This window comes from Cydia splendana, chromosome 17 (assembly GCF_910591565.1).
Source record: "Cydia splendana chromosome 17, ilCydSple1.2, whole genome shotgun sequence".
In the NCBI taxonomy this organism is placed as follows: Eukaryota; Metazoa; Arthropoda; class Insecta; order Lepidoptera; family Tortricidae; genus Cydia; species Cydia splendana.
In genome coordinates, this window is record NC_085976.1 from 9,583,798 (window position 1) to 9,608,465 (window position 24,668).

The window sequence follows — 24,668 nt, forward strand, 5'->3', positions numbered from 1 at the left end:
GCCTTAATTATTTTATGATTTAAAGTTAGGGTTGAAAGGAGGATTGTGGCAGCTGTCATCTATCGGGTTTTCTGAAAAAAAAAATGCAGTTTAACTTCCGAATTTGTGGACCTTACCCGAAGACATAAGTCATATTGTAGTCGATACAATTCCGATTTACTTTAATAAAATGGACTTACTTTTTTCGGCAGAATCCGGTGTTGCTGGAATCAGGCCGGGGGCACTAGCGTTGACAAACGGGCTGGTGGGCTGAAAAATATAGTTTTTTTTTCTCTTTATTTATTTTTCGTCTTAAGTTAGGTTTGTTATAATATGAATATAAAAGTAAAATATAAAAACACTTACAAAACAATAAAAAATACATATAAACACATTATAAAAAACCTAACCTAGGGTGCCGCCGGCAGCGGGGCTTGGCCCAAGCTGCCGGTGGTCAGGGTCGCAGAGTGAGGAACCGACGTACTATACGCGCCGTGTCCAATATTACCGCCTTCTGCATCTGACCCTTGATCCAACCACCCAGCGAGAGTCTCTCTAGGTGTTGGTCGAGACTCTTCGCTATGAGACCGTTCGCTGACACAACTATCGGAACAATGATCGTCGAGTCAACATCCCACATGGCGGTAATCTCGTGAGCTAAGTCTAGGTACTTGCTGGACTTGTCCTTCTCGGCCTTCACGAGATTCTCATCATGGGGGATGGTGACGTCGGCGAGCACGGCCCGGCGCTGCGATCGGTCTATCAGCACGATGTCAGGCTTATTGGCGACAATAGTCCTGTCAGTGATGATAGATCGATCCCAATAGAGCGTGGCACGACCATTCTCGAGAACAGGCGCAGGTAAGTACTTGTAGTACGGTACTTCGCGGTCCACAAGGCCGTATAGAAGAGCAAGTTGCTGGTGAATAATCCTGGCTACGAGATTATGTCTGTGCAAGTACTCACCGTTAGCAAGATGAGAACAACCGGAAATGATATGAGTGACTCTCCGGGACGGCGGCATGCCCGACAAATGTCGACCGTACCGTCCTTCAGGATATATTTCCGATAGTTGTTCGTCATCATCACTTCGTCCGCAATTGCACAGGCAAAACCCTCGGTTTCTCCGAAGAGGTCCCCGAATCGTAACCAGTTCACCGACGCGAGCAGGTCCACATCGGGTCCCGTGAGGGCCTTGTAGAACCGCCCGTGTAGCGCCTTACTCTCCCATGCCGCCTTGCGATCCGCAGTACTTAGTACCACAGGTTTGCGCCAGTTCTCGTTTGCCAAGGAGAGCGGCGTGAGGTTCCTGTCTACTGCCACCACATCACGATGCATCCCACACTCGTTGTTAAGGAAATAATTCCTGAGATTGTACATCTCGCGGTTGTGGAGATCCTTGGCGTTTAGGAAGCCTCGGCCTCCACACTTCCGTGGGATGTACAATCTCATAACTGACGAGCGTGGGTGTAGCATGCGATGTGTGGTGAGCAGTGACCGGACCCTCCGATCCAGGGCGTCCAGCTCGGTCTGAGTCCACCTTAGTATGCCAAAGGAGTATGTGAGAAGAGGCATTACCCAGGCGTTGAAGGCGCGCACTTTGTTGCCTCCTGACAAAAGACTGTTAAGGACTTTTGTGAGCCGACTGAAAAAGCGCTCCTTCACCGACCGTCTAATACCCTCGTCCTCAATACCCAACGACTGTGACATACCAAGGTATTTATAGGTCTCTGATTCAGAGATAGACCTGAAAGACATTGTCTCAGAAAGTTGTAAATTTGTTGAATTTACAACCTTCCCCCGCTGTACATGCATAACCGCACATTTATCGACACCAAACTCCATGTTGATGGCACTACTGAAGACTTCGGTGGTTTTCAGTAGCTCCAACAAGCCTTGGGTATTTGGTGCAAATAATTTGAGGTCATCCATGTACAGAAGGTGAGAAATAACTTCACCCTCTCTCCGAAGCCGGCAACCTAGTCCCAAATCCTTCAGCAAGGTGCTGAGGGGATTCAGAGCTAGGCAGAACCATAGCGGACTCAGACTGTCGCCCTGAAATATTCCTCGCTCAATCCTTATAAAATCCTGTGGGCCAGGTCGGTCATCCCCGCCTCCTGGTTGACGAAGGACTGTGGTCCACTGCCCCATACACGCGCTTAGGAAGGCTCTCAAAGCTGCATCAACTTTGTACAGCTCTAAGACCCTCCCCAGCCATGAATGAGGCACCGAATCATAGGCCTTCTTGTAGTCAATCCAAGCGGCTGAGAGGGCCCCCTTGGTCCGCCGGATTTGTTGGCAGATGGTCATGTCTATGAGGAGGAGCTCTTTAGTACCACGGGACCCAACCCTACATCCATTTTGAGCAGAGGCCAAAATATTGTTTGCGACAATGTGCGCGTTGATTTTTGCTCTCAAAATGGATGTAAGGAGCTTGTAGAGTGTAGGCAAGCATGTGATGGGTCTGTAGTTCTTCGCTTCCGTGGTACTACCGGACTTATAGAGCAGGAAGGTGACACCAGTTGTTAAGGAAGGTGGGAGAGAACCAAGTTCGAGGGCTTGTTGAAATTGTGCTGCTAAGTAGGAGTGCGAGCATCGGAACCATTTTAGCCAGAAGTTGTGCAATCCATCCGGCCCAGGACTTTTCCAGTTCTGGGCCGTGCGGATGGCACAACTTACGTCATCGGGGCTGATGGTGACTGCCCCCATAGGTTCAATGGACTCGCACTCACGCTCGACAACACTCATCCAACTCCCCTCGGTGTGTCCGACAGGCACCGACCAGATGCTACGCCAGAAGTCATTCATGACAGTAGCATCCGGTGGCCGCGAGTCGGATGCACGAAGGTTGGTTTCCTCCCACTTTCGGTACATCTTCCTTTGGTCACTCTGGAAAAGACGATTCTGCTGGAATCGGTCCACACGCTCTCTGTAGCGGCGAATACGGTTTGCCCATGCATAGACTTTCTGCTTTAGAAAGTCGATGCGCTCCGTAACGTTGGCCATGTAGTCGCGGGGCCTGATATCCGTCCCCACGAATGCCTGGTTTACAAAGCGCATTACTCGGGGGCGATTGTTGCCCCCCCTGAAGCAGATCAGCTTTGCGATAAGAGTCCTAAAAGAGCTGATACGTCGCTCGATCCGTATTTGCCATGCGGGGGCACCTCCGGCGGTCCTAGGTGCACGTTCAGAGTCCGGAAACTTGACTCGTGCAACACGGCACGCCGCGATGGCTCCGCAATACATGATCGCGTGCGTATCATCTAAATCTTTACTAGTCCGCAAATATGGCTCTAGTAAAGCGTTTAGGGCTCCCATTAGCGCTAGATTGTGTCTATTCATAGGCAAACGTGGTAATCGTGGCCTAGTATCGGGTGTGGAGCGGTACCGCGTAATCGCCTCGTCCAGAGTCCTCCTCAGTTGCTCATTGGCTGTACTACCCACACTCTGCGCGAACTCCTCCTCGTCGGCACTGAGATCTACCCGCGGCGCCCCCGGTGCCTGGTCGGGTGCCGGCACCGGATCCGGCGACGTGACGGGCGGATCCCGCGCCGAGGTAGAAGCTGCGCGAGCAGAGAGAGCCTCCAGGCGAAGCCGATCAAGTGTCGAGTCATCCAACCGCTTTTGCCGCTGGATGACTCGCACCTGATCCGATAGTCGTTGCGCAGTCACGTCGATGGTCGGTTCGAGGGCCTGAAACAGTGGAAGCATTCGGACACGGTACGCGCATAAGTTGGTTCCCCCCTCTGTAGCCCCATAGTAGGCGCGCATGACGTTCTCATTAATGGTTTGAGACCATCGCATGCGACGCACTACACCACCGGCAGCGGGAGCCGTGGGCGGGGCAGGATGTCCCGCAGGCCCCAAGCGTGCCGACAGCGGTGGCCGCCCGCGCCGCGCAGGTGGTCGTGACGGCGGTGGCGGCGGCCCGCACTCATCGCTCGACTCGCTGGTGTCGGGCGCGGTGGCGAATTCATCGCCCGACGACGATTGCGAGGAGACGGATGATGCGGACGGGGGTGGTGGGCGTGCGTTTCGTGGAGACGCTAGTTGAGCTCGTGTTTTGCTTCTCGTTTGCATTTTCTTTCACAGGGAGTTTTGTCGTACATGTTAGGACATCATATTCTATGGCCAATTATAACCCTTATATACGCAGCAGTCTTGGGTTATATTTTTCATAAAAATAATGTAGAAAGCAACATGTAAATACAAAATCTAGAAAATAATTTGAGAAAATTTATAAAAACACGACTGACGTTGACAGCGTCATTTTTTTTTTTTTTAATTATTAAAGTCATCATAAGTTGCTGTTTTCACAGCTAAACACGCTTATAGGGCATGTTTACTTTGTAATTACTTTCTCTCTTTTCTAAGTTGTACGTACGATTAATAGCTTGCTTGTTATAATGGTTAACTTTAATGAAAAACTGAATCATAGTTTTGTTTTTCATTAGGCTCAACTCGTTCGAAATAATCAAAAGCCATTTTTTTTCATAAACTCACCCCTGTGGGATACGGCACATTAGCCCCAGGTGGCAACGAAGGCACAGCGGAGTACGGAGGCGGATACGGCGAGACCGGCTGCGCACTTCCAGGGTATGGAGAATTAGGATACGGAGACACCGGGTGCGGGCCGGGGTACGGACTAGCGTTCGGGTATGGGGGGTTCGCGCCAGGGTACGGGCTAGCACCAGGGTATGCACCGGGGTAAGGGTTACCGCTAGGGTAAGGACTAGGAGCAGGATAAGGCATGGGTTGGTTGACAACGGGGCCGAAGTGCGGCGCGGCGTTTTGATAGTTCTCTATCTGTTTCGGCATTTGGTCTTGCATTGGGTTGGGGATATTGTCCTGGTAGCCTCGTAGCGGGATGTTGCCGATGACGATGCGGCGTCTTTCTTTGCTGTCTTCGTGACAGCCGTCTGGTGATACTTTGACCTGAGGAATAATAGATCAAATAAAATTAAAAATAAAATAAAATAAAAAGGAATGGTAGTACAGTACGACATAAAATAGTAGAAATTAAATGAGGGCGCCACTTTCTAAGTAACTGTCACATTTTTGACGTAGGCAGGCGTGGCTCACTCCGCGATTTCGTCGCTTTGCAACAGGTAGCTACAAGTACATCCGTCCCACACCAATTTTGGTGGCTAGCCATAAGCACGCGTGTGGCGCTGTCGCCACCTAGCGGTCATATCTGTCCTAATCGTAGCAGACGCGTTTTGTTAGAGTGAATCTTCTGTACCTAGTACTATTATTTATTCTGTGACGTAAGTAAAATGTTTAAACATGGCAACTATTTAGTATGGATTTTTTTTAATTCCATTATTTATTTTCTACTATTTTATGTCGCACTATAGGTATTGCTGCACTGTTGATTACAACAGTGTAGCAATACCTATAGTGCGACATAAAATAGTACAACAGACATTAGTCTGTTGTTTGAAAACCTCTCCTGTGGACGTGTTGACAGTGTGGGAAGATGATTGGCCTTATGCATGTCATCGTCTTAGGTAAATAGGGTTATATTAAGACAAATAGGGTTACCCTAATATGTCTGACCACGAAAGTGTAGTTAATATCGATGTACCGGCAGGCAGCCACATTGTACAGGTCCACGGTCAAGGTGCGAGACGTGTTGCCGGGTATCGGGCCCTTCTTTAGTTTGGCGACGGTGTCTTCGCTACTCTCTTTATAATGGACTTGCAAGACATGTTCTACTCAAGGCAAAATAAAGTTGCCAGGATAAGAGGTTAGCAATAGGGTTACATTAAGACAAATAGGGTTACCCTAATAAGACTTACCACGAAAGTGTAGTCAATATCGATAAAACGACAAGCAGCTACATTGTACAGGTCCATGGTGGGCATTTCCATCTCAACGGTCCAGGTGCGAGACGTGTTGCCGGGTATCGGGCCCTTCTTTAGTTTGGCGACGGTGTCTTCGCTGCTCTTCGTGCCGGGGCGATGGGTCGCGTGGAACACCGTGTTCTGTAAATGAATGCAATTTTAAATTGATAAATATCCAAATGCCGCATGCACCCGGAGCGCTGGGCCAAGTTGGCCACGGACTGGATCCCACACGATGTATCTCGGGGCAGAGGAAGACCCAAACGGAGATGGCGGGACGACCTCGATATATTCTGTATATAGTGGCGGGAATGTGCATCGGACAGGACCAAATGGCGGGAAAAGAGGGGAGGCCTTTGCCCAGCAGTGGGACACTTTAATAAGCTAGTAAAAAAAATACCCAAAAGGAAAAATGCGCCGGTACCAACAACTAGGGTACTTATTTCAACTTGATCTCATTTTATATTTTTTTAATGTTCGCTTGTAAAGATGTTTGTGTACTCGACCGTACATCAAGTCAAAATGAGATCAATCAAGTTGAATTGAAAAGTGTCCAAACTCCAAAGAAATTAGGGGGACAAAAATTCAAGTGGTAAAGTTCTAATGTGGCCCCTTAAGTCTCGGAATCGGATCAGAGCGTAAACGCTGTATATTTTTACCTTTTTACAGCAACATTCTTAATTGACCATCGGAAGACCTCACGTTTTAGCAATAAGGTTTCGTGTCCGTTCAGTACCTCAACTCAAACCCCTGAATCGCTTCAAAATAGATACGAGCCGCAAGATAAATTAACCATCGAGATGATTCAAGGTCATTAAAACATGTCTGCTAATCTTAGAACTCTTAAAATATATGTATGTCCGCGTTTTAAAGGCCCCACAATAAATGAAAAGGTGGAGGTAATTAGATGCAACCGCAGACATTTTGCCCATTAGAATGAATTAATTATACTGACACATAACTAAATCGAATTAAAACTATGTTACTGTTATGTCTATTTATTTACAATCCTTTTAATGTTTATCAAATTAACGAGTCAATGTTGCCTATTTTTTTACGATATCATTCTCAAATTATTATCTTCACACGATCTTCACTTAGTTAGGTATCTTTGTTTCGAGCTAGCCATTGTGAGCCCGGCCGGCCAGATGACGTCACAGACAAAAAAAACGCGATCGCGAAATGAATGACATTGAAATACCGCGACCTTACACATTCGTGTTTCTATTAGGTGTGTGGTGGGACTGGAGACATGGACCTGTGGACATTGGAGCATATCAGCATATAATATGTTCTGTTCTGTCCCTCCGAAACTGATTTTTGTGGACCAATTTTCTGATTCTGCCACATATCAAACTAATGGTGTATTTCAGATTAATTTGTCTTTCTAGTTTATTTATGCTGCTACAGTAAAGGAGCAAAGGGTATCCGGAAGGGCAATGTCACGATAACATTGTAACTTGTCTCTGGAATTCACTTTTTTTGATAAGACGAGCCCCTAGCTCATACAATGTGTGCTATACATAACTTGGTTTGATAAGCATGGCTGTATCAGCATTTGGCTCGTTCACCTTTTATACCGATAAGGGGGAACCCCCCGTTGTAATATAATAATGTTGTCTAACCAATTCATTAGTCATACAACATTTAACGTTTCAGTATTTCAGAAGTTATCATTATAATACAGAATACTTATATACAGGTAGTGAGGTATATCTCTCTCTCTCATCTAGATCATCAGCGTTTTATCCCGGTTTTACATCCCCATCTTCTGCTTCGGAGCCCACAAGGTCCGGTTTTTGACTTTTTCGGCTCCACTTCGGTTTTGCACGATCTTTGGCGTCCACTTTTGTGAATTACAATAGGGTATTTGATTGATTTAAAATAAATTATTTTACACCATGCAAGAAATAAAGCACCAGAATATTAATAGAGAAACGTAGACAGCACTTATTTTTAAAAACAATTTATATTTTAAAACGGCTACAAATATAATGACCACCAAAAAATACTTTGGTACCCTAAATAAAAAAATCATGCTTACCAAAAAAAATTACTGAACACCAAATAAATAAGGCCTAAAAATACAAAAGTACCACCACTTTATTAATTACGACTGCACTTCAAATTGTATTCAAATACCAAATATATTGAATGATCACCAAAAATCATTAATGATCACCAAATCTTGAAGACCAAATTAATGCGCTATTTTCACCTAAATAAACCACTATGATTACCAAAAAATGTATACATATTACCAAATAAAGTAAACTGATGCCAAAATTACTAGCCCCTCCCGCTCAACCCCCCGTAGCCCGCACCGCATACCTACCTAACCTAATCTACTTTTCTAGTAGCATTTCGTTATGCTACTAGAAAAGTAAGTTAAACTGCTATCAGTTAAGTGGGTTAGGTTAGGTTAGCACTGCGACCCTTACAGAAACGAAATGGTACTAGAAAAGTAGGTTAGGTTAAGTTTCAACTGCTACCCATACAGATACGAAACGCTACTAGAAAAGTGGGTTAGGTTAGGTTTGAACTGCGACCCTTACAGAAAAGAAATGCTACTAGAAAAGTGGGTTAGGTTAGGTTTGAATTGCGACCCATACAGAAACGAAATGCTACTAGAAAAGTGGGTTAGGTTAGGTTTGAACTGCGACCCTTGCAGAAAAGAAATGCTACTAGAAAAGTGGGTTAGGTTAGGTTTGAACTGCGACCCTTACAGAAACAAAATGCTACTAGAAAAGTGGGTTAGGTTAGGTTAGAACTGCGACTGTTACAGAAATAAAATGCTATTAGAAAAAGGTGACGAAGTGGATTAATTAATTTAATAGGATAACGATATATTAAATGTTTGCACATTTTTAATTAAAATGTGGTTACAATTTTTGTGATCATTTACTATTTTTGCGTTTACAATGATTATTTTGGAGCCATTTGCTTTAATAGGATAGCAAGATTTAAAAATTTGGTTATCATTTTACATTAAAATGGAGTTCTAATTTTGGTGGTCACTTACTATTTTTGGGTTTACAATGATTATTTTGGTGTCATTTTCTTTAATAGGATAGCAAGATGTAAAAATTTGGTTATCATTTCATATTAAAATGGGGTTTGAAATTTGGTAATCATTGACTGTTTTTGGGTTAATAATGATTAGTTTGGTGTCATTTCTGTAACGTCCAGGCTCCGTTGTGTACTGGGTGATCAAATGAAACAACTGTTATTGCTCGTGCACTCCGCCAGCCACCCGCCTGCCATGACACTTCTCCACGGAGTGAAGCTAGCGGGTAGTTGCGTCGTACTGTTTATTGTGTAATCGTCACATCTCTCCCTTTTTATAATGATTTATTTATTTTACTTATATATTTATCATGCCACAATAGTTCAGTTTATCGTATTATCTTATACTCGCTAGGTTAATTTATTTTTCCAATCTAGGTATACTACCACCGGTTCGGAAAGGTTAACCTCAGACCCGAGAAGAACCGGCGTAAGAAACTCGGCGAGGTGTGGATGTATTCATTTTACAACAGTTAAATAATAAATATTTTCCAACACTAACACTAGCAAGCCTTTAAATCTGTGAAACTATTATTTTACTTTTACAATTTCTTCTTAGGTGTCAGTCCCTCTCCTTCTCCTATTTGCAGTTTTGAGTTTTTTATTCAATTGCTTATAACTCAAAGATTTACTTTAAACGCCTTAATTACTACATTTTCCTTTTGATGCTTACATATTTCCAGGTATTTTCATTAGCATACAATATAATATTTGCCTAATTAATACCTATTTCATGATTTAGGTACAATAACATTGTAAGCTTGCCAAGCGTCTTGGACATTAGTTACTTATTAGCAATAACTGATTGACTCTGTTTTACTAGTCTTGTATGATGTTAATATATAATTATAATGCAATTTAAAATACTTGAAGATAATCCAAGGTCAAATAAAGTAGGAATGTTACATTCGTTGTAGAGGTACCACGTCAAGTATGATTAGTTTTACTTGTGAATAGGTTAAGCAAACAATAATCTATATAAATAAATTTATATATTATTAATTTGTTAGGTACCTACTAAGATTTACCTGCCTATTTGACCATTATCATTATTAATTGCATTGCATACATATCTAATTATCGTTCTTTAATTATAATACTTGAATAATATAATCTTGACATCAATTAATCCAAATATTTATTTTATTCATTTTATTGCTCAAAAAGTAACACAGCAAATATAATATCGAATGTAATATTATTCTAGCAACTTACTTATGCGAAGAATCATAATTACAATTTATGTTATGAAAATAACGTAACACTTTACTAATTGAAAGCTGATTTTTCAATTGAATTGTGACCAGTAAGTATTGTATTATTATTTCCACAATACTTACTGTCAGACTGTCACATAAATATTATTATTTGTACTTATACACTTTTCTTCGGTTTATTTCAATTACTTGCAACATATTTTATAAACCTGAAACATAGGTATACACCTTGTATGTCTGCTTCCTATATCCTGCCATTGGTAAGTATGTCATTTAATTTCAATAAACATCTTCCAACGAACCAATGGAATTCCATTATTATAACCATGATCCCATGAAATACTGAGTACATCAGAGTACAGTTCGAATGTTTAGGTCCTTTACCATTTTATCGTTACGTTTAACGTTTCTAAATGATAAGACCTAGGTTTTTGGTCTTTTGAGTCTTAGTGCTCAATTAGTACAATAAATGTGTACTCTTGGGTAGATCAATGAAGTGATTCAAGCTACAACTTTAATCTACTAGTTTTACTTAATTTGTTAGCCTCACAAATTAAACATCAGGCAAACTGTCATTGAGAGCGATCAAAATCACGGTTAATTCGAATACTTATTGTTTTTATTTTATAATGTGTAGGTACCTACACACAGTATTTAGTTATTTGTTTCTGTTTTGATTTAATGTATCGGTTCTGAGACTATGTATAATTTCTAATGTATGTATTGTCTCAACCGCATACCTAAGCGTTTTGGCATCCTTAATTAGGGGCTATTCATAAATTACGTCATTTCAAATTAGTGGGGGGGGGGGGTCTGGACATCGGATGACGGTAGCATGAAGTAGGAGGAAATGGGGTCATTTGAAGCATGATTTTTGGATGATTATAGGGGGGGGGGGGTCCAAAATCGTCAAAAATCGATGACGTAATTTATGGACAGCCCCTTATTGTAAGTTTATGCATGTGACTGAAATAAGGAAATATATTTTCCGGTAAAATGCCTTTTTAATTACACTTAATTATAATTAGTCATCACATCACACACATCACTCGTCTTCATCTGAGTAGGTGTACCTACTACCTAGGTAGTTAAAAAGGGACTTCGTCATCTACACTGTTAACCGACAAAAATCGTATGTCTATTTACAAGACATTAGGTTAACTGCTGGTCACTAGAGTTTTTTCTGTTAGTACCTTAGTCATGGTTGCCTTGGGTATAGTTTCGTAGTTTAGTTAAGTAAGCAGTGCTTCCTCACCGTGTAAGGCTCCCCGCATCGCCACTTCAGTTTTTACAGCATTGACTTTAGGTACTACATGACATGATGTATTATGACAGGCCCAGCATCTATTTACGTACCTGTTGTACTTGGGTTTGTAATTGAGCTTTGCCCTGATTATTATTCTATAGAATCATGTATTCCGGCTCTAAAATAGATAGGAATTGGGATTTATTATATGAAATCTGGGTCATATACGATTTTGAAGAATTGTATATCCTCATCTATTTATAGGTTTTATTTGGGCAGTTTAGGCATGCCTCTGTGTTCCACAATTTCCACGGCTACTTACGCAGAATGCATTATTACTCTTATCCTGGTCACCTGCTTGTTTCTCTTAAACTATAATTTAACCTGTCTTCTAACTGTTCCAACAGGATTGCTACAACAATCTTTAACCGGAATACCGTCTAAGTCGTCGTATAATATATTTTTATATATACTTTGTTCGTTTTTATTTAAGCTGATACAGTAAGTTCTTACCCATACGAACATCTGCAAAATGCAGTAAATTTATGATACGGGTATAGGTTAGAAGAAGATTAAATTGTAATACTTTACAGGAAATGTTTTCCAACCGGCGTATTTTTTTTTTGTATAATTGAAATCTATCCTGAATCTACATTAGTAGATATGCCTATTCCCGAGGCCATCCATCTATACCTACGCCTTAAGTTAACTGGAACAGTAGGCAGAGGCACTAAACTGCTTATTATACAGGGTGGAAAGGCACGACGATCCTTTCCGGAAATGGGAGATAGTTTAGCCTAAGCTCTATATTTTCTCCATAGAAACTATGTTAATATGGGCAACCGTTTATAAATTATGGCCTTTTAAACATCCATGCAAAAAACTACTTTGTTCTAACCCTAACAGGTGACAGGGTCAATGAACTTACTTGTAAACAATCAGTATACGACAGGAAATTATGCTAATTTGTTGCCATCTAACCATTTTTAGGTCTGCTTACAACACGGTAAGAATCGTTGCAGGATTTTCGATTTTTTTGTGGTTCCACTTGTTCAATACTTGAATGAAGTAGTTATGTTATTCCTTAATATTAATAATACTAACCACAACATTGATTACAACGACAGTTCAAATGGTGACATTGACAACCACTCAAAAGTACGCAATCGTCTTATAAATATCTCTGGTTTCCTTGACTGATAAAAAGGTTTTAGTTTCTTAACACGTTTCACAAAATTATTTTCGGATAAATAGAAACTATCTAAAATAATAAAAAGTTTTTTTTTTATTATAAGTAGGTTGTGTTTGATGCACCAAATGTAGGTTCATGCAAAACAGAACATTAGAATAAATCAAGAATAAATACTCTTCAATACCAAACTAACAAACCTTCTTGCGTGGTAGGAAATAGACAAGACGTCATCAGACGTCAAACAAACATCAGTTTGAAATTAAATTTTTATTGAACTTTACTTATTTAATGTCATATTTTTCAAATAAAAATGCCGTTGTTAGATGCTCGTGGCTATTTAAATTTGTGGGGCTGTGTAAAAGATATGGTGTACCAAACGGAATGTGAAACTGCGGACGAAATGAGACAAAGGCTAATTGGTGCTTTCTGCGGAGGACAATCTGCGGAGGAAAAATGACGAAGAGCATACACTATCGCATGTGCATCGACATACTCGGGCACGGGCTGCGGCGGCCTTGTAAGACACGGAGGTACATTTGAACACCGTATGTGAAGAGAAGATAGTGTTAAATATTGGCAAAAAATAATTATCTAAGAAAGTAATAAAATTGTTTATAATATTTTTGCATTCATTTGATTTATTTGACATTTATGCGACATTCATACATCATTGCGATTCTGTCAACGATCGGAAAAAAGTGTAAAGTCCCGAGCTTTCCCGACGGAGATCCTTAATCTATAGCCGTGATGTGCACATGCTATAGGGTTGTCACCACAGTTAAAAAGTAGTAAATTTGCTATTTTTATTTTTTACTCAATTAACGATTCTTACCATTACCAATCGTCTCTGTATCACTTAAACGACCTAATACTTCCGGGAAGGATCGTCGTGCCTTTCCACCCTGTATAATTTCGAATTCAATAAATACATTACATAATAGGAGGTCACTCTATACTAACATAATGTCAATTTATGACTATTTTGCCTCCCTATTAAGTTTTGGTGGGCTAAAGAATCCGTCTAATGGTGGTATCTAGGACATTTTGGATGACCTAAAACAAGATACTATCGTTAGTACCAACCAACACTATATCGCGTCAGTTTACTTTTAAGTACTATGTTGTACTAATTTGGACGACCTATAACAAAAGGTCCTATCGTTAGTACCAACCACCACTATCGCGTCTACTAGACTAGTTACTAGGTACATTTGACTCTTTTTGTTTGTTAGTACCAGTTGAACATTCAACTTACTAATTATTCTCTGTTTGTATCGTAGGTAAGTGTTATGATTTCGCTTATAATTTCTTTTGTTTTGCTAGTACTAGTTGAACATTCAACCTACTACTTATTTATTTTGCTAGTACCAGTTGAAAGTTCCAACCTACTGATTATTTGTTTTGCTAGTACCAGTTGAAAGTTCCAACCCACTAATTATTTGTTTTGCTAGTACCAGTTGAAAGTTCCAACCTACTAATTATTTGTTTTGCTAGTACCAGTTGAAAGTTCCAACCTAATTATTATTTGTTTTGCTAGTACCAGTTGAAAGTTCCAACCTACTAATTATTTGATTTGCTAGCAACAGTTGAACAATCAACCTACTAATTATTTGTTTTGCTAGTACCAGTTGAACAATCAACCTACTAATTATTTGTTTTGCTAGTACCAGTTGAACATTTCAACCTACTAATTATTTGTTTTTGCTAGTACCAGTTGAACGTTTCAACCTACTAATTACTTGTTTTGCTAGTACCGGTTGAAATATTCAACCTACTACTTATTTGTTTTGCTAGTACCAGTTGAACGTTTCAACCTACTCATTATTTGTTTTGCTAGTACCAGTTGAACGTTTCAACCTACTAATTATTTGTTTTGCTAGTACCGGTTGAAAGATTCAACCTACTAATTATTTGTTTTGCTAGTACCAGTTGAACATTTCAACCTACTAATTATTTGTTTTGCTAGTACCGGTTGAAAGTTGCAACCTACTAATTATTTGTTTTGCTAGTACCAGTTGAACGTTTCAACCTACTAATTATTTGTTTTGCTAGTACCAGTTGAACGTTTCAACCTACTAATTATTTGTTTTGCTAGTACCAGTTGAACGTTTCAACCTACTAATTATTTGTTTTGCTAGTACCAGTTGAACGTTTCAACCTACTAATTATTTGTTTTGCTAGTACCAGTTGAACGTTTCAACCTACTAATTATTTGTTTTGCTAGTACCGGTTGAAAGTTGCAACCTACTAATTATTTGTTTTGCTAGTACCAGTTGAACGTTTCAACCTACTAATTATTTGTTTTGCTAGTACCAGTTGAACGTTTCAACCTACTAATTATTTGTTTTGCTAGTACCAGTTGAACGTTTCAACCTACTAATTATTTGTTTTGCTAGTACCAGTTGAACGTTTCAACCTACTAATTATTTGTTTTGCTAGTACCGGTTGAAAGTTGCAACCTACTAATTATTTGTTTTGCTAGTACTGGTTGAAAGTTTCAACCTACTAATTATTTGTTTTGCTAGTACCAGTTGAACATTTCAACCTACTAATTATTTGTTTTGCTAGTACTGGTTGAAAGTTTCAACCTACTAATTATTTGTTTTGCTAGTACTGGTTGAAAGTTTCAACCCACTAATTATTTGTTTTGCTAGTACTGGTTGAAAGTTTCAACCTACTAATTATTTGTTTTGCTAGTACCAGTTGAACATTTCAACCTACTAATTATTTGTTTTGCTAGTACCGGTTGAAAGTTGCAACCTACTAATTATTTGTTTTGCTAGTACCAGTTGAAAGTTCCAACCTAATTATTATTTGTTTTGCTAGTACCGGTTGAACGTTTCAACCTACTAATTATTACTTACTGCAGCATAGATGTGATGTACAGTTTACTTCTTGCAATTTATTTTCTTGTTAGTCCGACTCCGACTTACTACTCAATTCATTTGATGCTGAGTTTACGTGTCTACTCCTACAGTAAAACAATAACAAAGCCCTCGGCATTCATCAGTCTAAGTACGCTATCTATAGTTCTTGACTCACTTGACATCGTAACGGTCCTTGATAATTTAACTGGTCCGTTACCTGCTAGCATTGTTTATTATCATAAACAGCACATACCTATGAATATATAAATACATGTTAAGTCGACACTAAGTTAACATCGATTCATACCCATATCGTTCTATAAATAGCATTTCAATTGATTATAACTGGTTATTTTAACCGAACAATATTTCTTTTAGGACATAAGGTCCATAAAATGTATACAACTATACCGACTTAATATGCAGGTTTCTCTATACGTTCCCTCATGTAAAAATATCTTAGTATTTAATTACACGACTAAATAGGTCGGTATATTTTAAGTATGAACGGTAAATACACAACTCATAATAATCATGATTTCCGCGAAGGTAGTTTGATTATTTACCCTTTATATCATATGAATTCTAATATACGATTTTGAGTCAGAAAATAAACCATGTACCATCTGTATTTGTAACACGCAAACCATCAGCATATTCGTTTCTGTCATTTCATGGCTAATACGTCGGTGCCACATCATAGGAATAATATGTAACATGAGTACATTATTTTTTGTAGTGACCCCAATTATAGATCTATCTTGCATTGATTACACTTTTGGATTTACATTTGGCAACCAGGCTCACGCACAGTAGCCATTGTCAAAGAGTTAGTGTAATAAGCACGCGTATATTTCTTCTTTGCTTAGTAAACATTCCTCCCGAGCTACATACCATCAATTATTTACTCAATAATAGTTGTAAAGTTAACCACTGTTCTTATGTAAACAGTCGACAAAATCAACTGTGCATATACATAATTGTTTTTATTAACATTGATTGTAAACAAAACTATAAAATTAGGTATAGGTACTAGATCTACGTTTTTACAGTAATATTTAAATTCTGCATTAGTTCCTTTAATACTCCTCTTACGTGAGTTTGGAATTTCATAACCTACTTACGTAAGTACCGCCCAACAAAATCGTTGCGGTTTTAATATTTTCGCATTATGTACAACCGTACGTCACTCGTTACACTGAATATCACCCAAAATTTTGTATTACCTGAATACAATCGGCAGCTCGGGAGGAAATGGACAAATACGGTAGCTATTAGGTTAGGATTTCCATACCTTAGGTTTGTTTTTTTTTTCCGCCACCGTTACCTTTCCTTTCCTTAATTTTTTTTTTGTAGTATTTTACCCTCGTCGCCATCTGTGACGTCCAGGCTCCGTTGTGTACTGGGTGATCAAATGAAACAACTGTTATTGCTCGTGCACTCCGCCAGCCACCCGCCTGCCATGACACTTCTCCACGGAGTGAAGCTAGCGGGTAGTTGCGTCGTACTGTTTATTGTGTAATCGTCACAATTTCCTTTAAAAGGATAGTAAAATGTAATAAAATTGGTAATCATTTCACATTAAAATGGTGTTATAATTTTGGTGATCATTCATGATTTTAGGGTGGTAAAATAGATTTTTTTGGTATTAAATTTTACTAAATCTGGTGATCAGTTAAATAGCAGCCTTTTAAAACCAGTATAATACTATAAAGAGTAGGTAATTTGATTGTGACGTCACATGCCAGTGTTTCATATACAGTATTAGAATCCGCTTATAATGACATCGAAGGGAAGTGACAAACACGTCATACTAAGCGGATGTCATAATAAAGTATACCTAGTTGATTAAATTCTTATTTTTGTTATTTTTTCCAAATTAATCTCAAATTCCTGTGTGAGAGATGAGGTTTGTTAACCTTGTACCAATTATCAACTTTCACTGAGAATCAAACTAAAACAACTTAATCGCCACGCATGCACCAAACGTCGTCGCAGGGAAAGACGCGGGGACGGCCACGAAAACCACCGTATGCTGCGAATGTGTCAGTATAACCGGCCATAATTTCATAAAAATAGGATTTATAGGTCATAGTAAGCGATTTGTCACTATAAGCGAAGTCATCTTATCCGAAATTGACACAAATAATTTTATATGAAAACCAAACTTCGCACAGTAATTGCGTCATAGCAGGTAATAGTAAGCGGTTGGTCAGTATACGGAGTGATAATAAACGGATTCTACTGTAAATTCCATAGTACCTGATAGTACCTAGAAAATCGTTTTGACAGTTTGAAAATAGAAACTGATTTGACTAGTAGTCAAATACCCTATACTTAATGTAAATAGTTAACTGCGCAGCGACACCATTTTTATAGCGCTGACTAGACGCCGCTCAAAAGACACTAGTGTGGATCTCTTACAGTTACCTGTTCAATAGCAAAGGAGATGGTCTCAATGTCCACATTGCCCTTGTTTTCGCAGCTGACTTCAATAGGTATGGTCTGTCCAGGGCAGTAGCCACCATTGCGTGGCTTCACTAAGGTCTCGCTTATTATGTGTTAAGTTACCTGTTCAATAGCAAAGGAGATGGTCTCAATGTCCACATTGCCCTTGTTTTCGCAGCTGACTTCAATAGGTATGGTCTGTCCAGGGCAATAGCCGCCTTTGGGTAGCTTCACTAAGGTCTCGCAAGCGCCGCGACTCATGCAACAGCAGCAGTAGGTGTTGCTCATCTCGATCTCGATTGGTTCCTGTAGGATAATGTCATTTGATTGTCATGCCAATTTTTAATAAAGGTTACAAAAAAAAAATGAAATTGTGAGTGCACTTGTGCACAAACTAAACATACATTATATTATGCGCGAAAAGCGCGAGGTGGGTGACTACACAGTTACACATAGGTGCAGTTGCATCCTTCTTCTCAGCATATTTGCGTCCACTGCTGAACATATGCCTCTTTCATGGATTTCCATGTTGTTCTGTATGCGGCGGTTCTATGCCAGGTCGGCCCTGCCGTCTTTGTAATGTCGTCCGACCATCTGGCTCGTGGTTTTCCGTCCCTCCGGCTTCCCAGTCGAGGTCTCCAGAACAGTACTCGCTGGCCCCATCGGTCGTCATTCCTGCGGCAGATATGGCCGGCCCATTCCCACTTCAGTTGCGCAATTCTTTTGGCGATGTCGGTAACTCTCGTGCGTTGGCGAATGTCCTCATTCCGAACTCTGTCTCGCAGGGAGATCCCGAGCATCGCGCGCTCCATGGCTCTCTGTGCCACTTTTAGCTGGCGCACCCTTCCGACGGTCAACGTCCATGTCTCGCATGCGTAAGTCATCACTGGGAGGACGCATTGGTTTTAGACCCTGGTTTTCAGTGACTGTGGGATTGTGGACTTGAAAACATCGCCTAGCTTTCCAAATGCGCCCCAACCCAATTGAATGCGCCTACTAATTTCGGCATCCAAGGGGTTACCGTCAAGCGTTATTTTCTGGCCCAAATATACGTAATCGCTTACTCTCTCCATCGTTTTGCCTTCCAATGAAATGGTTGCCTTTTCAGCGGTGCTCATCCACTTTGTTTTCTCCATATTCATTTTTAGACCAACTCGCATCGATGCCTGGCTTAGATCATTGAGCATGTGTTCGAGATCTTCAGGTGTCTCTGCGAGTAAAACAATGTCGTCAGCAAAGCGTAGGTGGTTTAAGTACTCTCCATCTATCTTGATACCTCTGCCGTCCCAGTTGCATCCTACACATTTTATACTATCCTCCGGAGACCCATAAGCAGTTGTCTTGCTTTTCAATTTGGAACCCTTAGGTTAGGTTAGTTAATGGATGTACTTATATAATTTTGTACTTGGGGCCTTTAGAAGGCCCACGTTCATATCTAGAGCTAAGTTTTTTGTACATATTTTTTTTTATCAATACGAGTCAGTACATTATTATTGTATGTACTCGTATTCATGTAAGAAAGGTGCATGTGCATCTGTCGTCAGAAATACGCGTTACTCAAGGAAGATATCAGGGGTGAAACCCAAAGACTTAGTCATTATTTTCCTGCGGTTTCTTAGGCAATATGTAACTTATTATAGCGCTGTTTTTCCATTAATGAGTGATGGTCTTCAGGTCACCCGTGTATTTTTAAGCTAAACTTCGACTCGATGACAATAAAATCTTCGTTATAAGGTTATACCTACCGCAAAATACTTTGCTCCAAATCATATCATAATTAATAATTATTATATTACATCAATCCATATTGTAATTGTAACATTGAAATAAGATTGTGATATAGTTTTCATATAAGCACATATAAAAACTGTTGGAGCACAATTATCCAGAGGGGAGCAAAGTAGGCAACTTTTAAAATAAATCCTGTAATAAGTACCCAAAACTATAAAACCAGACGCAGCCACACGTGCATTGATAAATGAGTTATCTACGTCAGTGCAATATGCAATAGGGGTCGGAAATTTACATGTTATCTAACTGACCATGTTACTACTATACTGCATGGTTAACCATCAGTAAACGCTGACTCACTATTACATCTAGTTGTTACGCATCCAGGATTCAAATTAGATTAAGTATGTCAATACCTCTATAATATGTATGTACATACCTACCTACATATTTTTGCTACATTTTGCTCGCACTTCTGCAAGTATTGTGGCGTAATTAATGAATGACACTTCTTTTTTCTGTTTGTAACTTGCACTCATAATGCATGACATAGAGACATTCCCCAAAAACGGTCTACTTGGTTAGGTCGAGAAATGGATTTTGTTATAATACGTATAATCTAGGAGAGGACATAGGATATTTTTAATCCAGGAATCTCTTTAGAAGGTGCAACATAAGTGTCGTAACAAATTGCGATCTAAAGTGGAGGGGTGACGCAGTTTAACGAATTATACGCAGACAAAGTCGCAGGCAGAGACTAGTCAGAAATAACAGTATTAATATATGATGAAAAAAAAAAACAGTTTCAAAAATCTACTTACACTGCAGTACGGATCCGCATTAAGATCCAATGGCGCTATGACCCTCAACCGAACCTTTTTCTCTTGATCAGTCTTGAAGGCCCGGTCCACCACCGCCTTTATTTCATATCGGATGTGGCCATGCTGACCCTCGAAGGATGAGGGACAGTTCGCGGGCAGTGGGAAGTTGAATGGGTATTCATGTTTGCCTGGTTGTATTCGGTGTTCGCCTGATGGTAAAAATATGATAAAAATTTAGATTCCACTAATTAAGTAACAATTGGCCACTTAAACCTTTGGGGAAGGGTACCAACCCTTCCCCAAAGATTTCACATGTAAAGATAGGTTCATAAAATATAATGCTGAGCGAACATGCGCACCAACGAACATGTGCACAAACTCGATTTGCACACCAACTAACTGACCCACTTTGTAGTGCCCGAGGCCCGGCTTTACGAAGAAATATATGAGTCCAATGCCTTTCCCTGTGCAATAACCTAACCTGTGGAACTAACTAACCTGTGTAATAAATAACTAACCTGTGGAATAATTAATCATTCTCTTCTGAATTCTTACATAATAAATAATAAAATGTTTTCTACTCTGGTATCAATTAAGCTTGCCAATATGGTTTGATATAAATGTATTTTCAATTTATAATTTTCCTAGAATATCATTGTTGTGTAACTTGCTGTAGGGTAGATAAGGAGTAAATTAATCTTAACTGGCAAGCCCCTTGATGCACTTTTTAGTTCATTCGATTTTTCATCTTTATTACCTATCATATACTTAAGGTTGAAAATCCAAAATTGTCACACAACACTAATACAAGCAATAATTTATCAGCAAAGCAAAACATTCTTTGCTCAAGTGGTTCACTCCACTTAGTAATTTCTTAGAAAAGGTGAATGAAAGATATAATGGTGTGCTGTATGATTTTTTTACGCTTCTCTTTATAGTAGTACCTACAAATAAGTGTATGTATAAGATTTAAAGGGTTTGTAATCCTGAGACAATCCAGAGGGCCTTAATAATATTAAGAACTCACTATGCCTTAGTAAGCATTTATAGTCTAACCCCCTTATTCATAAACATCTACTAAAGTTGACAAGCCGATAATAATTGTTTGTTCCTTTCCGACGTATTGGTATGATGGAAAAGGACAAACAATTATTATCGGCTTGTCAACTATATAGTAGATGTTTATGACTAAGGGGGTAAGTAACTATTTACCATCTGTCAGGTCAAAAAATTTTTTTTATTTGCCATACATAAGTAGACCATAAGCATTTCCTATATTAGATAAATTTAAGGTTCTTACCACTTTCCCCTCCAACAAGGTAAATTTTCCTTTCAACATAGACCTCATGAGACTCGTGCGTCTCAGTATAATGCTCAGTGCGATGCCCACCTCGGCCGTCAGGGACTCTCCTGGAGTGCGAGGTTGTCCAGTGGACTTTACAGAAACCTTTAATTTTTGCATATATACCTAAAATAATAAGTAATATAAATATACACTCAAGTAAAAATTTTGATTTGGGGGACAAATTTTTTTTGCACAGAAAACAATAAATCTGAAAATACTAATTATAAATGAATCTTAAGGATTATTAATGCTCTCCACTCAGTTCAGTCCTATAAAAATAGTCATGGATTATGAGTGTCACAAATCATGTTATGGTTGATCAGGATCACAGAAGTAAAGTTCGCCTTTTGTACAACTTTTACTGTGTAATAAAGTTTCAATAAATAAATAAAGTTTAGGTGGTAACTAAAATAATAATAAAGTGAAATTACAGCAACAAAAACCATACAAATACCAAACCATGGCTGCAATAAATGATTATGATTATAAGTCGGTAGAAAACAATTATAATGTCGTTACCGAAAACCGAAAACAACAGGTTTATAAGCGGCTCTGTAATCTATTTACCTCGAAAAGTTTTCACCTTGTCTGGGTTAAAAATTAATTTTGCATTAACCGTCTGTCCTGCGAAATATGATCCATTATCACTGTCAAGGACGAGCCGTCCTTCATCAAAACCCATGTTGAGATAAATTCTTAAGTAACAAAAAGGTAATAAAACAAAGAACCACTCAAGGCCGCAAACACTTTATGTGTAAACAACTTTATTTACGGTATTTGACACATTATGACTGACGTATATAGAGATGTAACTAAAGCAAATCGATTGTCACAGCAAGCGATTACGATTGGATGGCACGTAGACTGAGGTATCGAATTGTGACGTATAATGAATTTTTATTTGAGATTTAAATAAAGCTAGAATTATATGGTTTTCCCGCAAGCTACCGGTCGGTCGGTGTATTAAATACACCGACCGAGTAGGTCGCACCCATTGTCAAAATTGAAACTAACTGGGGATCTATTTTAAAGTTTATTTATGTTATTTCTGTGTCAAATTTGTTGTCTGTTAAGTGACGATAAATATATCCATATTTACAGTTAATTATCCACCTTTTCCTTATTTTTATTAAAAGAAAAATGAAAAATTCATATCGATTTACTTAGACGACTACCGATTCATAACGATGGTGTTCGGCCAACCCTAAAATTAAAAAAAAAAAGACGTAGAACGTAAACGTTCGCAGTGCAGTTGTTTTCCTTTGTGATTTCGATGTGCAAAACATTTTACGTAGTGTTGCTGTAGTGAGTGACAGACGTCAAATACCGTAAATAACGTTGTTTACACTTATAACTTCACTGCTTTAACCAAACCACCGACACCGGTCCCGTCCCGCCCGCAAACAAAACAAAATTAACTTGACACTTGAGTCAGTTGAGTCACTTGCTTGACAGCTCAAAGTATAAAATAAAAATAGATTTTGACGTTTTCAGTGTTACCACCAGTCGTCTACGATGGCCTGGAAAATTATTGTAAAAATAGGGTTCCAAACTAAAAGTAAAGACTAGCTTATGATAAGTACAAAACAAATGAGAAAAATTACCACATAAATGTATTTATAATGGTACAATACCATACCTTTTATATAAATCAAACCTTTTGGCCTCCTCCGTTGGTTGTCAGCAGGGTGATCCTTTAGGCCCAGCCATTTTCAGTCTCGCCATCCATTCTATCATAAAAAATCTAAATTCTAAATTAAATATCTGGTACCTGGACGACGGAACCCTTGGAGGTGAAGCCGATACTGTTTTAGACGATAAAAAAAAATAACAATTAACATCAGAGTTAAAATCTATCGGGCTAACTCTGAACTTTTCGAATTGCGAACTCTTTATTTTGAACCCTTCCTCTGATTGCAAAATTATAGAGGACAGCTTTGCTATGATAGCCCCCGGAATCAAAATTATTAGTGACAATGTGACAATCAGCTTCACCTTCTTGGCTGCCCTATTTTATTTATTTAGATCAATCTTTCGACGAATATGTCAATGCCAAAATCCAAAATTTCAATTCTGTTTCGGAACGCCTACTAAAAATTAATATGCATACCGCCTTTTCCATCATTCGATATTGCCTTTTCGTACCCAAATTTACTTATGTTCTCCGCTGTAGTCACCTTTGGAAGCATCGCACCCTACTTTTAAAACTTGACTCCTTAATTCAGGATACTCTGTCATCTGTTCTCAACATACGTTTTGAAGAAAGGTCCTGGACCCAGGCCTCTCTGCCTATTCGGCACGGTGGCCTGGGTATCCGCAAAATTTCCAGTGTGTCGCTGCCTGCCATCTTGTCCTCGGTGCATAGTGCTCAAAACCTGATTGGAGGCATTTTAACTCGCTCTCTCGGGGCCATAGAGGCAGCACATTGCACCGAGGCCAAGAATGTTTGGTCACTAACCTGCAGCAACACGGACCCGCCTGCCAATCCTTGCTCGCAGAGGCAATGGGACGAGCCGCTCTGCCGTCTAGTACGGAATAATCTCGTTGATACGTCAACTAGTACTGCGGATCGAGCTCGTCTTCTTGCCACTGCGGAGTGGGAGTCTGGTCTGTGGCTAAAAGCCCTACCCTCTCCATCCATAGGGACCCTATTGGACAACACCACCTTCAGATTGGCGACTTGTTTGCGCATAGGGACTGTAACAAACGTCCCCCATCACTGCCGTTGTGGTGTCATGGTGGACAAATTTGAACATCATGGGCTTTCCTGCGGCAGAAGCGCCGGACGCATACCCAGACACGCCAGCATCAACGACGTCATCCGAAGGGCCTTTGTCAGCGTCAAAGTCCCGGCCATACTCGAGCCCGTCGGTTTGGCTTGGGACGATGGCAAGAGGCCCGACGGTATGA

General features: G+C 39.7%; 1 protein-coding gene across 1 annotated transcript; it reads right to left on the minus strand.

Annotated features, from left to right (window-relative positions):
* On the minus strand, positions 1-23,130 carry LOC134798752 (arrestin domain-containing protein 17-like). The gene is made up of 9 exons (XM_063771126.1): positions 23,107-23,130; positions 22,326-22,504; positions 21,714-21,881; positions 20,414-20,622; positions 17,985-18,167; positions 5,781-5,966; positions 4,483-4,914; positions 180-249; positions 1-71 (listed from the first exon to the last, which is right to left on the minus strand). The coding sequence occupies exons 2-9, from the start codon at positions 22,438-22,440 to the stop codon at positions 13-15; spliced, it is 1,422 nt and encodes a 473-aa protein (XP_063627196.1). The 5' UTR covers positions 22,441-22,504; positions 23,107-23,130; the 3' UTR covers positions 1-12.
* Positions 23,131-24,668: the final 1,538 nt, after the last annotated feature.

Excerpts from the sequence above, each read along its gene's own strand:
- LOC134798752 (XM_063771126.1), bottom strand. The coding sequence starts at position 22,440 with ATGGGTTTTGATGAAGGACGGCTCGTCCTTGACAGTGATAATGGATCA. Across the intron at positions 21,882-22,325 it reads CAAGGTGAAAACTTTTCGAG|GTATATATGCAAAAATTAAA; the intron begins GTAAATAGATTA and ends TTATTATTTTAG. Across the intron at positions 18,168-20,413 it reads ATGCGGATCCGTACTGCAGT|GAACCAATCGAGATCGAGAT; the intron begins GTAAGTAGATTT and ends ATTATCCTACAG.